At 35.7% G+C, this 17,328-nt stretch overlaps 1 protein-coding gene across 3 annotated transcripts in view; it reads right to left on the reverse strand.

Moving 5' to 3' along the window:
• The window catches only part of CTNNA3 (catenin alpha 3), a 2,003,993-nt gene that overhangs the window by 190,411 nt on the left and 1,796,254 nt on the right, over positions 1-17,328 (reverse strand). For all 3 annotated transcript variants that reach the window (XM_066349268.1, XM_066349266.1, XM_066349267.1), the window contains exon 14: positions 4,048-4,140. In XM_066349268.1, the coding sequence (XP_066205365.1) occupies positions 4,048-4,140 (93 nt within the window). The remainder of the gene's footprint in view (positions 1-4,047; positions 4,141-17,328) is intronic.

Here is a 17,328-nt window from a genome sequence, read left to right on the forward strand (position 1 = left end):
GCTCTTTGAAAAATGTTCTCTGAACCTGTAGAAAACTCATACTTCTACATTGTATTCACTGTGGAATGCCGGATCACTGGATATAACCACAGTATCAGTCCAGTGAGTAATAATGTTTAATAATTAATATAATCACTAATTTCTGCTGCTGTTCCTCTGCCACTTCATAAGGCATGCACTATTGGTCCTTTACAATTTTGCTCTCATTGATCATGGATTTTAAATCATTATTTGTTGGTTATAGACCTTTACAATGCCCAGTGGCATTTTCCTCTGATGACAGCAATAACCGATGATGTTGAGCCAGAGTTACTGGGAGTGAAATGCAGAAAGTAAAATGATAATAAATAACTGTCACTCCATTACTAAACAGTTTCTAAAATTGATTCTAGTGCATGTTCGATATATGAGAGTCTGCATAATACAAGAACCAAAAAGACATTTACTCCTTAGTAATAGAAGCAAACAAAAAATAATCCAAACACTTTTCTTGTGCAGTGACCAAGAATTCTTCATTGATCATGGCATGAGTATCCAAAGAATTCTCAACATATGCCACTTTAAAAATTTTTGGTATCTTTTCAAATTGATGGTACCTGGTTATGCATCTAATAGGCACACGCAGACCAATAAATATAAACTTCAGGAAAGCAGAATAGAATATAAACATTTAGTCTTGAATGGCTATAAGACTAAACATATGAATATATTCTAAAAACATGGAGGTAATCATATTATAAATGGGACTATATAAGATGCCTGGGAGAGATAATAAAACCTGTCTAAACACGATCTTAGTTTGGGTCAGGTGATTTGGGTGGAAGATATATTTGAACTACCCTTCTTGACCAGCTATCTCATGAACTTCAGAGTATGAGAGTGCAAGCTGTTAAAATAAAATCACAACATAGATATTAAATAAAAGGATGTTATTGGAGTTAAGTTGTTCATACTATACACTAATTACTCTTTAAATTTAAATTTATATCCCTCCTCCCTTTTTCAGACAACTGTGGCATCATCCTCTATTGTGTTCTTTTTCATTCTCAAAGTAATGTATTAGGTTTTCTGTAAGATGATTATTTGTTTGCTTTTTAGTGAAAGATTCATTCTACTAACTCTGTGACCTAAATGAACTGACATGTGGTAATCACTAAGGTTCTTAGTATGAAGATATAATTTACTTACTAGATAAGTTATATAAATCTGAGTCTCAGTGATCTTGTTAGTAAAACTTGGAAAATAATATCAATATAGCACAGTTAATGTAATAATTTAATACATAGTATGTGTGAATAGACTACCTTTCCTTGTTTTCCCTCCCAAAGCAGAGTCTAAGAATAAAAAGTAGTTTATTTTTGAAATAAATCTTAGGAAACAGAACTGGTAGCCTGAGAAGAATGAATGAGAAAATAAAGACCAATATAAGATATATTATCAACTTGGTCAATGCTATAGGAATTGGAGCTTGATCCCCCAGGGAAAATTTTGAGGACCTGTGGAAAATGAATTTAAAATGGTCTAACCAAGGAATGGAAGAGTACTGTTCAAGGTTTTCCCTATGGCGTGTTAGTGCGTCACACAGGTTTTGAAGGTATTAAGATACCTGAGCAGCTTCCTCAGAGATTCCACATGGCAACTGCAGGAAAGCCTCCAGGCAGGAGATGAATAAAATCCAAACTATTTGGAGTATATGCAGGGGAGGGGAGATTTATGAAAGCCAGGCTGAATATAACGTTGCTCCCCGTAGTTCTGATGGTCAGGAATCTATGTCACTGGACAGTGGTGAGGCTGTCACCTAGGGTCATTCCACATAAACTGGGTTATTAGGAAAATGAGCTCAGTGGAACACAACTCTTGAATTCAGAGCAGTTTCAACGTGGTTTCCATAAGGTTAGAAATAATGGTTTCTGTGAGAGGCTCTTAAGGTTCAGGACCATGAAGGTCAATTTTGTAACCTGCAATGATCAGGTACTCATCTAGCTGGCTTATAATCTCATCCAAGAACAAAAATAGAGATAAAACCCATAGCAATAACAAGTTTATTTTCTTAACATATAATTTTTTTTTTTTTTTGTATTTTTCTGAAGCTGGAAACAGTGAGAGACAGTCAGACAGACTCCTGCATGCGCCCGACCAGGATCCACCCGGCACGCCCACCAGGGGCGACGCTCTGCCCACCAGGGGGCGATGCTCTGCCCCTCCAGGGCGTCACTCTGCCGCGACCAGAGCCACTCTAGCGCCTGGGGCAGAGGCCAAGGAGCCATCCCCAGCGCCCAGGCCATCTTTGCTCCAATGGAGCCTTGGCTGCGGAAGGGGAAGAGAGAGACAGAGAGGAAGGAGGGGGCGGGGGTGGAGAATCAAATGAGCGCTTCTCCTGTGTGCCCTGGCCGGGAATCGAACCTAGGTCCCCCGCACGCCAGGCCGACGCTCTACCGCTGAGCCAACCGGCCAGGGCCTTAACATATAATTTTAAAGTTTATAAAATACTTTTAAATTTAGTATTTTTTTTGGTATTACCAGCAGTTCTGTGAAAAGGTATGATATTATTATCATTTTTCAAATAACAAATTTTATAAATTTGAATGGTCTTAACCAAGGGTTCACTGTCTTCATGAAATAAGTCAGAATGAGAATCTAGTCATTTGTCCTAATCCCGTCACCCTAAAGGTTGCTCGTACTTATAAAAATTTCCTCCTGTCAATTTTTTTGTAAGTCCCTCATTAAAGGGCAAAAGATTTATGCATTCTGATGAGAAACCAGAGTATTATTTCTTTGTAAGCCCTAACAATTATCTGCCACTTCTAGGAAACTCAGGGATAGCCTGAGTGAGTGAATCACTCACTCACTTCACTGAAAGCGAGAGCAAAGTCTACCATTAGCAAAATTTATTTTCAATTCTATTGCCATTGTAATGTTTGATCCCTTACTAAAGATGCCTAATAGATTTTAAGGATGTTATGTGACCCCAGACAAGTTCTCAACATAAACTGGTTTGTAGAGATCTGATAACCCAAATAATCACCAAGAAATGGAAACTCAAGAAAAGCAACATTTCTGATAAAACAAGTGTTGTGACATACATACCAGTTCTAGGTCATCTGAAGCCTTTAAAATAAGTAAGTTTCTTTATCTTTTTTACATCCATCTTCAAAGTTTAGATCACTGGATTCAACTAATTAAATAATAGCAATAATGATAATTATTGCTTCAACAATTATAAGTAATAATAACTGATTATTGAGAACTTACTGTGAGCTAGGCACAGTATTAAGTGTTATATAAATTAATTTAGCTAATCCTAACAATGATACTTATGTAGAACACTTTTCGTATCCTCACTTTACAAATTAGAGAACTGAGGTAGAGAAAGGCTAAGTGAGATTCTCAAGGAACACAGCAAGGAAGTGGCTTATTTGATGTGTTTCCCAGGCAGGCTTAGCCACTATGCTATACTGCCCGGCTTTCAGAATCAAGATCTACAGTCTGGTCTTTAATTGCCAGCTGTCAGTGTCTAGGAAACCAAACTTTCACAAATTCTCACAGAGTGCTGTAAGGAAAGCACAGTATCTTAGAGTAATTGAGAAATTGATAACCGTCTTTGGAGGGTGTGTGTTCATGTGTTTCTGGTGTGTCTGTGTTTCGAGGGTAGAGGCAGAAAAGAGTATTGCAGAATGGAAGAAAAGTAGAGGAGTATTGCCTCAGAAGTTTTTTTTTACCTAGAATTTCAGAGTATTTTTATGACTTCTTAATTTCTCTTTTCTACTCTGAACAAACATGTACACATCCCACTTTTACATACTCATGACCGTTATAAAGATCCAGAGTGTTAGGAGGTGATTTACCACCTGACCAGGAACAGTCTCCTTGTGTGCTCTCAAGGTAAGGGGAATAATTCTCCTCATGCTGCTGTCCCTGCATTCAAAAATTCTTCTTCCTGACTTTGCAAAGCCAGCCTTAGATCGAGGAGTCCCAACTGTGAAAGGAAGCCTGGATTGAACAGGAAAGGGCACAGTACACATCTCTTTCTGCAGGGAGGTGACATACCCGGTCAGTTTTTCCTTCGGTCTGAATGCTGGTGTGACTGCGGACTTCATGATCCTCTTCCAGGTCAGAAACCTCCTCCAGTTCCTCTGGGGTCTATGAAAATCAAGCAAACATTGCTGACGGGAATGCAAAATGGAAAGCAGTCTATCAGTACTTCCAAAAGAAAGTATGGAGGTCAATATGATCCAGCAATTCCACTCCTGTATATTCTCAAGAGAATTAAACACATATGTCCACAATAAACTAGTACACAAATGTTCACAGCAGCATCAGTCATAAGAGCCAAAAGTGGAAACATCAAACATCTGTACTAATAAATAGATAAACAAAATGTAATAAACTCATACAATGGGATATTCTTTGGCCATAAAAACAACATGAGTGAACCTTGAAAATATTATGCTAAGTGAAAGAAATCAAGTATAAAAGACTACATATTGCATGATTTTATTTATCTAAAATGTCTAGAATAGGCAAATCTGTAGAGACAAAACTTTGATTATGCCTACTGGAAGGAGTGGGTGAAGAGGAAGTGGACAGCGATTGCTTACAGGTATGTGGTTTCCCTTTGGGATGATAACAATGTTCTGGAATTAGATTGTAGTAACTGTCACACAATCTTATGAATATACTAAAAAACACTGAATGTTACAGTTAAAAATGTTGAAATTAATGGTGTCTAAATTATATCTTAATAAATTTTGGGAAAAAAAGGAAAGCAAAAATGATAAAAAGTAAGTTTTTCCTCTCAGTGAGTAGCAGCAATTTAGCTAACCATTACCCCAAACTAAGGTGTTTATAGGTGAATGGACTATTTATCTTTAAAACTATATAACACAAAAATGCCACTAAAATTATTTAAAAATTAAACATGTTAAAAACAATAAATACCTATAAACTTCAATGTCTATTTTAAATAGTTAACCCACTTCCATTCCTTTTATTCAAATTCAGTTTTAGCTTAAACATCTCTTGTTCTGAGGTCTCCTGCTCAGGAGCCCCCTGGACTAGGAATTCCTGACTCCCCTCCACTTTTATTATTATAATACTAATAATACTTTATTTTGTCATTGCTTGTTAAATTAGGCAGGCAATTGTCGAATGTTGTCCAGTCTGTGAGGGAAGAACTAGGTCTGCCCTGCTTATGTCAGATCACCACAACTTAGCACACACATGCTTTTGAACAAATGAAGCAAAATTATCAGTGACAGCCAAAAAGACAGTTGAATATGAGCTAAAGAAAACACATCAATAGAAATGACAAACACTTGTTCTAACTGTCTCTTTACTGTGCTTCCTTCTTCTATATTTTAAAGTAAAATTTTAAAATTTATGTTGTGTCTCCTAGTTCAAGGTTTTTCTTCCTTTAGTCTCATGGGAGCGGCAGTAACTTAAAGACATAAGACATTCTTGCAAAAGCAAGCAAAAGTACTTACGAATTAGCTTAAAATTTGATTTAGTTTTCAAAGCCTGAACTTTAAACTAAGATCTTTTTGCTACAAAGACCTGGTGGGAAATCCAGAATTCGTTTAGGTTTCATGAAAAACAACCAAAAGCAAAGTGGAAGATCGTTATATTCACTTGACTGCTAAGACTTGGAAAGAGAAAACACCTGCCACCTTAGACCAACTCTGGTTTTCCCCAAACCTTGCATTGTTTACTGGTCTTTTCTTTATTTTCGGGACTGTGTAGAGCTGTCCTTCCCAGAAAGGGAAACACAATGATTAGTTCACATTGTGAGGCAACACTACCAATTTCATAACCACATGGCCTTAGATTCTTTCTTATCCAATGGATCTTTAACCAGCACATCTTCATTCTCCAACAGTTGCACTAAGCATCACCTATCTCTCTGCATTTATTTCAACTAATTCCTATGGGCTATTAACATCTCCCCTTTTACTAAGGCCTCCGATATGCCGAGTAATTGTTACCTACATGTTGATCTCTATAGGTAGTCCTTCTTTGCTGTAACTAAGATCACAGGGCAATTTACTCTCTCTTCTTAGGGATTAATAACTTAAGTTCACCACCATGGAAATTCCATATAATCACATATTTACTATTAGTCATTTTTGTGTATTCTTATTACAGTATGCTTGAGAAAGAATCTTTGCAATTTTCCCCCCTTGCCATATCACCAGCCCCTGTAACACCTGAATAAACTTAGTTGATCAAATTCCCTTTCTTGGGCACTGTTTCATAACTAAAGGCGGGCTGGTGCCCCTAATGAGATCTCTTTTACATAATTGTCTCTTATTACTTGGGTGATATGCTATGATGTAGTGGTACACATACTTCGTCATTGATTCCAATATTTTATTCAACCCAGAAATAAAGTTACAGAAACTAAGAACAACTGCTGCTGTCAGAAGTCACGAGTACCATTTTTGTTAGTGATATCGCAGTGAGAGAGAAAAGCCTCCCATTTACGCTCACATACTTCTGTTCTTTTCTTTGCCTTTAACCGACTATTAGTTTTCTTGCTAAGCCGCTACAACTGACCTCTTCTTTTCATGAGCAAAAGCAATGGAGGAGAATTTAAAATACTTGCTGGAAGCATTCTGCATTCTGTAAGGCAAGAGGCTGGATGGTATTGAAAAGTAAAATGTTAAATATACAATATAACAGTTTAAATTGAGTGGAAACTAAGAAAAGAATAGGAGTACTCTAATTGTTTATGGGAAGATTTATTAACTCCTTCAGGACTGAAGACAAATTATAATAGAAAAGCAAAAATAAATTTTTTTTTTTTAAAGAAGGAGGAAAGATGGACTACCTCATATTATAAACCTAATGGAAATATCAGGGGGAACATTTTGTCAAGTATAAAATTGTCTAACCCCTATGTTGTATACCTGAAACTAATACAAAATAATATAGACTGTAAACTGTAATTGAAAAATAAAATTTTAAAAACAACTTGTTTTTACTCATCTGGTGATTTCAGAAGGTTAAGCACCTGGAAGAAGTATGTACGTTGGAAGGCATTTGTGTGTGAGTTATGTGTGTTTCTAATCAAACTTTATTTGGTGGGAGGGGCAGCCAACTATCTTAGAGGAAGTGTCATGTAGTAGAAAGACCCCATATTGTTGAGTAATGCAGACTTGCATTTGCATTATGGTCCTTCAAGTAGTCATTATGGGACTTTGAAAACTTATGTAAACTTTTAAACTCTGGTTTTCTAAGAACCAAATTATGAACAATAATACCTTATTTTGAAGTTTGTTTTGACACTAAAAAATACCAACATGTTTTAAGTAAGAGCTTAGCCCACATACATAACTAGGGCTGCACAGGTTTGTTTCTTAGTTTACTGCTTTTTCTCCTTTTCCTTCACTATCCTATCCCAATCCTATCATATCATTTTAAAATTTTTATAAAACTTTTGCAGAAATTTGCATAATTTTATTATAATCTAAATTTATTATTTTAGATTGATATGGTGCTTACTAGTTGACTTTAGTTACAGTCTCCTGGTTTGAAGTATATAAGGTCATTGTGCTAAAAAAAAAAATTAATATAATTCCACATGCATTCTTTTTTTTCCTAAATCTCAAGTGTTAATCTAATTTAATCATGTATTTCTTAAACTGGCTCCTGCAAAGATTGACTCAATTTAGACTCTCAGGAATGATGAAAATAACTCCTCTAAGCTGAACTATCTCTCTATAAGAATGAGGAAAGGATGTTTGTCTGTTTCTGGAAGGAGTGTTATCAGAGTAATCATTTATTCCTCTTATCAGAATTCAGGAAAACTATTTTGTATTTTGCTATTTTAACTCTTACTTATTGTGAAGCCCAGGCAGCCTAAAGTTTCCTCACCAGTAAATGGCAAAAATACTTAATACAATTATTAAGGTTATTGTAAAGATAAAGTAATATGATGGCTTGGGGCATTACTCAGTAACTAGAAAATACTGATGTTTCAATATTATTTTGGTTACTATTATTACAACATTGCAATTTATTTATGTAAAGGAGGCCAGGAACAAGTAAAGAGCTTGGACGTGTTTAGGCTGATGTTTTATATAGAAGCTGGGACTATAAAAAATAGTAGTGATACATGAAACTATAGGGTCACAGTAAACTGATAATTTAAATGTATATAAAATATATTATTGAGGTAAAAATAACTGCATTAATATTGTCTTTTTCCTCTTCAAGAACATTGATGCTTTCTATAGACTTACTTTCATCAATCCTTTCATAATTTCTAGTGAGACAGGTAGGTGATATCACTATAACTCAAAATTCACTTGCACAGACATTATAAATTTTAAATATTGAAAGATGAAAAAAGAAATTTGTAGCCAATAGCAAAAGGAAAAGGAAGAAAGGAAGGAAGGAAGGAAATAAGGAAGGGAGGAAGGGAAGAAGGGAAGAAGGAAAAAAGAGAGGGAGGGAGGGAGGAAGGGGAGGGAGGAAGGGAAGGGAGGAAAGAAAGAAAAAAAATAAAGTGGAGAGACCTGAAGATGGCAGCAGAGTAGGCAGACGCACAGACTCCCAGCTCACAACACCAAACTGGATTATAAACTAATTTATGAACAATCAGCGTGAAAAACCAATCTGGACTATAAGAACAGCTTTCAAAAACCAAGGAGCAAAGAAGAAGCCACAACAAACCTGATAGGGAGCGCCTGAATCTCCCCTGCTTACAGGAACAGAGGGGGGGGAGGGGAGGCTGGGATCTCACTCTAAGAAAAAGAGCAGTAAATACTGCTCACAGCCACATGCCTGGTGACCAGGGAACGAGGTGTGTTGAAAGGGCCCACTTGTCTTCCAAAAAGAAAGGTGAGAGAGAGAGACTGATGGTGAGGGGGAGAGGAATATAGGTGATGACAGGAAAAGCTGACTCATTCAGTGCTAGAGGCAGCCATAACTGGGGGAGGAGCTGATCCATCCACAAAGCAAAATACAAAAGTACTTACAGGTCACAGAGATACAGACATCTCTCCAGCTCTAATCAGCACAACAAGACACAGCTGAAAACAAAAAGTGGGGAGGAGGGGCAGTAACTCAGGTCTCCATGGAGATCTGAGATACACCTCCCCCTACTGAAGCTGAGAAAGCAACCCACACCCAGAGAGATTAACAGGCAGAAGAGAACTTCAGAGCCTCAGGTCATACCCACCACAATCCTGGATACAGTTTCAAATAAGCCCCCTGCTGAGATCAGCAAACAAGACAATCACCTGTTAAGAAAAATCAAGACTTCAAAGCAGCCCGAATCATAAAGCAGATTACAAATAATAGCTGATGCCAACCCAAGAAGACCTAGAAATAACACAATTGAAAACTGGAGGCAGACAACACCAAGTCTAGACTCAACCAGCTCTACAAAGAAAACACCCAGACACAATGAGAAGACAAAGAAGTGCAATCTAAATGAAACCACAAGAGAAACCTTCAGGAGATGAACTGAGTGATATGGAAATAATCAAACTTCTGGATGCAGAGTTTAAAATAATGATTGTAAGGATGCTTAGAGATCTTAGAACAACAATGGATGGTCAGCACAAACACCTAATTAATAAATAGCAAGTATAAAAAAGGATATTAAAATATTAAAAAAGAATCAGTCAGAGGTGACAAATACAATATCAAAAATAAAGACCACAATGAAAGGAATTAAAAACAGGATGGATAGAGCTGAGGATCAAATCAGCGAGTTGGAGGACAACTGGAATGAAGGCATGAAAGCAGAGAAGAAAAAAGAAAAGAGACTCAAAAAGTCTGAGGAAACTCTTAGAGAGCTCTGTGACAACATAAAGAGAAATAACATCCACATCATAGGGGTTCCTGAAGAAGAAGAGAAAGAACAAGAGATAGAGACTTTGTTCAATCATAACATCGCTGAAAACTTCCCTCAATTAATGCAGGAGAAACTCTCGCAAATTCAAGAAGCACAGAGAACTCCACTAAAAAGAAACCCAAAGAAACCTACACCAAGACACATCATAATTAAAATACCAAAGCTAACTGATAAAGAGAAAATATTAAAAGCTGCGAGAAAAAAAAGGCTATCACCTACAAAGGAGCCACCATAAGGATGACATCAGATTTCTTAACAGAAACACTTGAAGCCAGAAGGGAATGACAAGAAATATTCAAAGTAATGCAGAACAAGACCCTACAACCAAGACTACTTTATCCAGCAAGGCTATCATTTAAAATTGAAGGAGAAATAAAAAGTTTCCCAGACAAAAAAAAAATCAAGGAATTCATTACAACCAAACCAATGATGCAGGAAATGTTAAGGGGCATGGTGTAAACCAATCAAAGTGGGAAAAGAATATAGCAAAAGAGGAATACAGCTTTAAAGAATAAAATGGCAATAAACAACTACATATCAATAATAACCTTAAATGTAAATGGATTAAATGATCCAATCAAAAGACATAGGATAGCTGCATGAATAAGAAAACAGGACCCATACATATGCTGTCTACAAGAGACACACCTTAAAACAAAAGATGCACATAAGTTGAAGGTAAAAAGATGGGGAAAAAAAACATTTCATGCAAATGGAAATGAAAAAAAAACTGGGGTAGCAATACTTATATCAGACAAAATGGACTTTAAAACAAAGAATATAGTAAGAGATAAAGAAGGACACTATATAATGATAAAGGGAGGAATTCAACAGGAAGATATAACTATTATAAATATCTACGCACCTAATATAGGAGCACCTAAATATATAAAGCAGACTTTGATGGATATAAAGAGCAAGATCAACAGCAACACTATAATATTAGGGGATTTTAATACCCCACTAACATCACTAGATAGATCCTCAAGAAAGAAAATTAACAAAGAAACAGAAGACTTAAAGGACACACTAGATCAACTCGATTTAATAGATATCTACAGAACCTTTCACCCTAAAGCAGCAGAATATAAATTCTTTTCAAGTGCTCATGGTATATTCCCTAGGATAGACCACATGTTAGGGCACAAAAGTGGTCTCAACAAATTTAAGAAGATCAAAATTATATCAAGCACTTTCTCTGATCACAATGGCATGAAACTAGAAATCAACCACAACAGAAAAGCTCAAAAATTCTCAAATACATGGAAACTAAATAGCAGGTAGTTTAATAACAAATGGATTAAGAATGGGATCAAAGAAGACATAAAAAAATGCCTAAAAACAAATGATAATGAGCATACAACAACTCAAAATTTATGGGATACAGCAAAAGCAGTACTGAGCGGGAAGTTTATAGCACTACAGGCACACTTTAAGAAGCTAGAAAGAGCTCAAATAAACATCCTAATCCTGCAACTAAAAGAACTAGAAAAAGAACAGCAAGTAAAGCCTAAATGTCATAGAAGAAAGGAAATAATAAAGATCAAATCAGAAATAAATGAGATAGAGACTAAAGAAACAATACAGAGGATCAATGAAATTAGGAGCTGGTTTTTTTGAAAAGGTAAACAAGATTGATGAACCTTTAACTAGACTCACCAAGAAAAAGAGAGAGAGAGGACTCAAATAAATGAAATTAGAAATGAGAGGGGAAAAATAACAACTGACACAACAGAAATACAAAGGATTGTAAGAAAATACTATGAAGAACTGTATGCCAAAAATCTAGACAACCTAGATGAAATGGACAAATTCCTTGAAACATACAGTCTTCCAAAAATCAATCTGGAAGAATCAGAAAACCTAAACAAACCAATTACACCAAATGAGATCAAAACAATTATCAAAAAACTTTCAACAAAGAAAAGTCCTGGGCCAGATGGCTTCACAAGTGAATTCTACCAACTATTCAAAGAAGAACTAACTCCTATCCTTCTCAAGCTATTTCAAAAAATTCAAGAGGAAGGAAGACTTCCAAGCTTCTTTTATGAGGCGAGCATAATTCTGATTCCAAAACCAGGCAAAGACAACACAAAGAAAGAAAATTATAGGCCAATATCCCTGATGAATATAGATGCTAATATCCTCAACAAAATATTAGCAAACCGGATCCAACAATATATGGAAAAAATCATACACCATGATCAAGTGGGATTTATTCTGGGGAGGCAAGGCTGGTACAATATTTGCAAATCTATCAATGTTATTCATCACATAAACAAAAGGAAGGAGAAAAACCACATGATAATTTCAATAGATGCAAAAAAGCATTTGATAAAATCTAGCACCCATTCAAGATCAAAACTCTCAGCAAAGTGGGAATACAAGGAACATACCTCAACATGATAAAAGCCGTCTATGACAAACCCACAGCCAACATCATACTCAATGGGTAAAAATTAAAAGCAATCCCCTTAAGATCAGGAATAAGGCAGGGGTGCCCCCTTTCACCACTCTTATTCAACATAGTACTGGAAGTCCTAGCCACAGCAATCAGACAAGAAGAGGAAAAAAAGGCATTCAAGTTGGAAAAGAAGAAATAAAGCTATCATTATTTGCAGATGATATGATATTGTATATAGAAAATCCTAAAGTCTCAGTCAAAAAACTACTGGACCTGATAAATGAAGTCAGCAAGGTGGCAGGATATAAAATCAATACTCAGAAATTAGAGGCATTTTTATACACCAACAATGAACAGTCAGAAAGAGAAATTAAGGAAACAATCCCCTTCACTATTACAACCAAAAAAATAAAGTACCTAGGAGTACATTTAACCAAGATGACTAAAGACTTGTACTTGGAAAATTATGAAACATTGATAAAAGAAATCAAGGAAGATATAAACAAGTGGAAGCATATACCATGCTCATGGTTAGGAAGAATAAACATTATTAAAATGTCTATATTACCCAAAGTAATTTATAAATTCAATGCAATACCAATTAAAATACCAATGACATACTTTAAAGATATAGATCACATATTCTAAAAATTTATATGGAACCAAAAGAGAACATGAATAGCCTCAGCAATCTTAAAAAAGAAGAATAAAGGGGGAGGTATCACATTTCCTGATATCAAGCTATACTACAAGGCCATTGTACTCAAAACAGCCTGGTACTGGCATAAGAACAGCCACATAGATCAATGGAACAGAACAGAGAACCCAGAAATAAACCCACAGCTCTATGGACAACTGATATTTGACAAAGGAGGTAAGGGCATACAATGGAGTAAAGACAGTCTCTTCAACAAATGGTGTTGGGAAAATTGGACAGCAACCTGCAAAAAAATGAAACTAGACCACCAATTTACACCATTAACAAAAATAAACTCAAAATGGAGAAAAGACTTAAATGTAAGGCATGAAACCATAAGCATCTTAGAAGAAAACATAGGCAGTAAGCTCTCCGACATCTCTCGCAGCAATATATTTGCTGATTTATCCCACAATATGCTGATTAAAACCACAATGAGATATCACCTCACACCAGTCAGAATGGCACTCATCAACAAAACAACAAGAATAAGTGCTGGCGAGGATGTGGAGAAAAGGGAACCCTCCTACACTGCTGGTGGGAATGCAGACTGGTGCAGCCTCTGTGGAAAACAATATGGATATTCCTCAAAAAATTGAAAATCGAACTGCATTTTGACCCAGCCATCCCACTTTTAGGAATATACCCCAAGGACACCATAGAACAGTTCCAGAAGTAGAAATGCACCCCCATGTTTATTGCAGCATTGTTCACAATAGCGAAGATCTGGAAACAGCCCAAGTGTCCGTCAGAGGACGAGTGGATTAAAAAGCTTTGGTATATATATACTATGGAATACTACTCAGCCATAAGAAATGATGACATTGGATCATTTAAAATAACATGGATGGACCTTGATAACATTATATGGAGTGAAATAAGTAAATCAGAAAAAACTAAGAACTATATGAACCCATGCATAGATGGGACATAAAAATGAGACTCAGAGACATGGACAAGAATGTGATGGTAACAGGGAGTAGGGTGGAGGGGTGGGGAGGGGGAGAGTAAGGAGAAGGAGGGTATGGGGGCAGGGTAGGGGCAAAAAGAAAATTAGATAGAAGGTGGCAGAGGACGATTTGACTTTGAGTGAGGGGTATGCAGCATAATCAAAGGTCAAAATAATCTGGAGATGTTTTCTCAGAACATATGTACCCTGATTTATCAATATCACTGCATTAAAATTAATAAAATAAGATGAAAAAAGAAAGAAAGAAAGAAAGAAAGAAAGAAAGAAAGAAAGAAAGAAAGAAAGAAAGAAAGAGAAAATTTAGGAAACAATAGTCATTTTCTTCTCAGAATTAAGGTTGAATTCTAAATCATATACATGATTTAATCATAAATGATATGTTTCTGACTCTCCCATCACTGGCTTTACTAAAATCAGATATGCAGCATAGCAATATCAGGAGATGTCAGACACTCAGAAAAGCTGTCCAGAAGGATACTATGGATAGTCTTCTGAAGCAGGAATCTAGTGTAATATGTTTGGTGAGATCATCCTCATCCTAGCTGAGCTGATAACACAGGATGATTTTGAAATATCAAAGTAGAGAGACCAGAATTGGAACACTTTTAAAAATAAGCATAAATATATCAATAACAAGTTAAAATTATAGAAAATTAAGAAATGACCCCTGTTGAATACATGCACACACCCATACACTACTCCTTGTCCACAACTTCTGGCCAAGAAACTATGCAGTCTATGATCCAGCATGCTCAAGAAACCAGAGGTGTTTTTGTTACATTTGCCTTTTCTCTACTCTTTAAACCTGCCCTACTCATTAATTCTTTCTACATCACAATGTTTGGCTTTTTGTAACTACTGCTCTCTTGCATGTCATGCTCTTTTACAGTTTTCACAAGCTGGATCCTTCTCACCATGGAAGTACAGATGGTTTATCCTCAACCCAATCCAGTCTTCCCGGGCCAGTCTGTAAAGTTAGCCTTTTCCGCAGCTTTATTTAGTTATATCACCCTGTATATTTTCCTTTAGGTCTTTTATCATGATTATAACCTGAAATTATATTTTCTTTCTTTTTCCTTGCTTTTTTTGAAAGAAATGTATGTTTTGATCTTGTCCCAAGAACATGACTTCCATAGAACCTGGGATATTGTCTGTCTTCTTTATCACTCTGGGCACCTAAGTCAGCATATACTATATACTTAATAAAATTTCATAAATGAATAAAGAAATAAATAATTTTATGACCAATAAGCTTTGCTACCAATGTTACAAGAAGGTCATGGAACACTTTTGAGCTATAGAGCAATATTTAATCCTTGGCCTTCTGCCTTCTGTAGGTGTTGATCTGTAATTCCTTGTCTAAGGGAGAGTTTGAGGTAAAGATTCCTGGACTATTTTTAAAGCTTATGAAAATGAGAAACTATAGATTCTGAGCAGGGAGATTTTTTACAACTTCAACATTTGTTGATTTGGAAGATGAGGAGGACATCTTTGTATTCCATTAACAGTGCAGTGTTGATATAAAAAGAACTCAAAGAAAATGTCATCTACCAAACCTAACCTGTTTCAGGTCTCACAAGGGTCCTGTGCCACAAACTTTTCATGAAAACAGCAAGTAGAAAACCCTAAGGAGATACATGGGCTAGCACAATGGCACCTCATTATTAATCAGTGTGGGAAAATGACAAATGATTGATGGTTCTCTCAGCTACTTGAATATTGTCTATGGCTCCAGAAAAGTTTTTCAACCTTGGGACTATTAACATCTCGCTCTGAATAATTCTGGTTGTAAGAGTCTATCTTGAATATTGTGGAATGTTTAGCATAATCCTTAGCCTCTACCCACAGCATGCAATAGGACTATCCCAAGATGTGACAATCAGAACTATTTCTGACATTTCTAAATGTCTAGTTTTGAGGAGGAGGAGCAATACCTTCTTCGAGAACTACTGCTCTAGAACTCTGGCTCACCTGTTCTAAAACAGGTGGTTGGGAAAGGGCAAGTCCAATAACTGTTTAAGTTTCCTATGAGCAAAGTTATAACTTAGTTGCTTCAGTAAACATAAAAAAATGTTTTTTTTCTTATACATTTGAATTTGTGGACAGAAATTCATGCCCCATATATTAATAAGACCATTATGGTTACAAAACAGAAGAGGGCACTCTTTAATCATTTTAGATGTAACCAAACAATTGAAAAACAGTATTAAAAGATTTATGAAAATAAAATTAAAAACTTGGTTGCAGTATTACTACTAGCATTTAATAAGCTGTTTTCATTCTGCTATATTTTTAAAGTTTTACTCATAATAAAGAAATTATTACCTAGAGATATGAAGTGATAGTCCAAGTTGGTTTGATCAGTAATAGAGATGTGAGAAAAATCAAGTTAAGTCACCTTAACTAACATATTTGAGTGTCTTTTTATGCATATAAATAGGCTATTATTAGATACTGGACATCTTCAGACAAATAAAACATAATCCTTGCCCTCAATAGAGATAAATCGTAAAGAAATTAGAAATAAAAGATACTCATTAGAGTTAGGTTTGAAACTGAGATTGATGGTGGGACACAGTGCCTTTTTCTAAGAAATGTCAGGCAGGAGAGGAGAATAAATATAAGTTGTTATGCTTGTGTTATAGAGTAGATTAATGAATTTAGGATAACTGGATTTTCATTTTCACTTTGCCACTAATTAATTTTATGTTGTTAGGCATCTTCTAATTTCCCTATGCTTCAATTTAATCATCTTTAAACTGGAGATGAAAGGTAAGTAAAACTCGATCATTTCTTTTTCTTAATTTATTTTAAAAATTTATTGGAGTGACATAGTTCACCATACTAAATATTTTTCAAGTGTACAACGTAATATAACACCATCTACACCATGCCCACCCCAAGCAAAGTCTCCTTCTGCCCGTTTCTTCCCCCTTCCTTTGCCCTTCTCCCCTATCTGTACCCACCCTTGCCCTCTGGCAATTGCCACTCTGTTGTCTGTATCTATGTGTTCTGTATATACGTTTTTTGACTAATCTCTTTAGAGGATACTGGATCAAAGAAGGTGATGAGATTAGCATAAAAATAAAAAAAATCCAAAAAAACACTTGATAATTTCTGCAAGTTCTTTGAGCTTTAAGATTTTATGAGTTCATGTATGAACTGAAAATATTAATCTGGATGAAATGTTCCTAGTAGTAGGAGATATCAATATCGGGTAAATATAGTAAATTTGTTAAGTTCAGTTTATTGAAACATAACTTATTCCAATCTACTGTATTAATTAGACATATAATTAATCTTCCTAATGCATGCATTTTCTCATTCTTACAAGGAGCAAGAAGGCTTCTAGTATTGTTCACTGCTTTATGACCTGAATGCCTAACAATTGCTTG

The sequence above is a fragment of the Saccopteryx leptura genome, chromosome 9 (assembly GCF_036850995.1).
Source record: "Saccopteryx leptura isolate mSacLep1 chromosome 9, mSacLep1_pri_phased_curated, whole genome shotgun sequence".
Classification (NCBI taxonomy): Eukaryota; Metazoa; Chordata; class Mammalia; order Chiroptera; family Emballonuridae; genus Saccopteryx; species Saccopteryx leptura.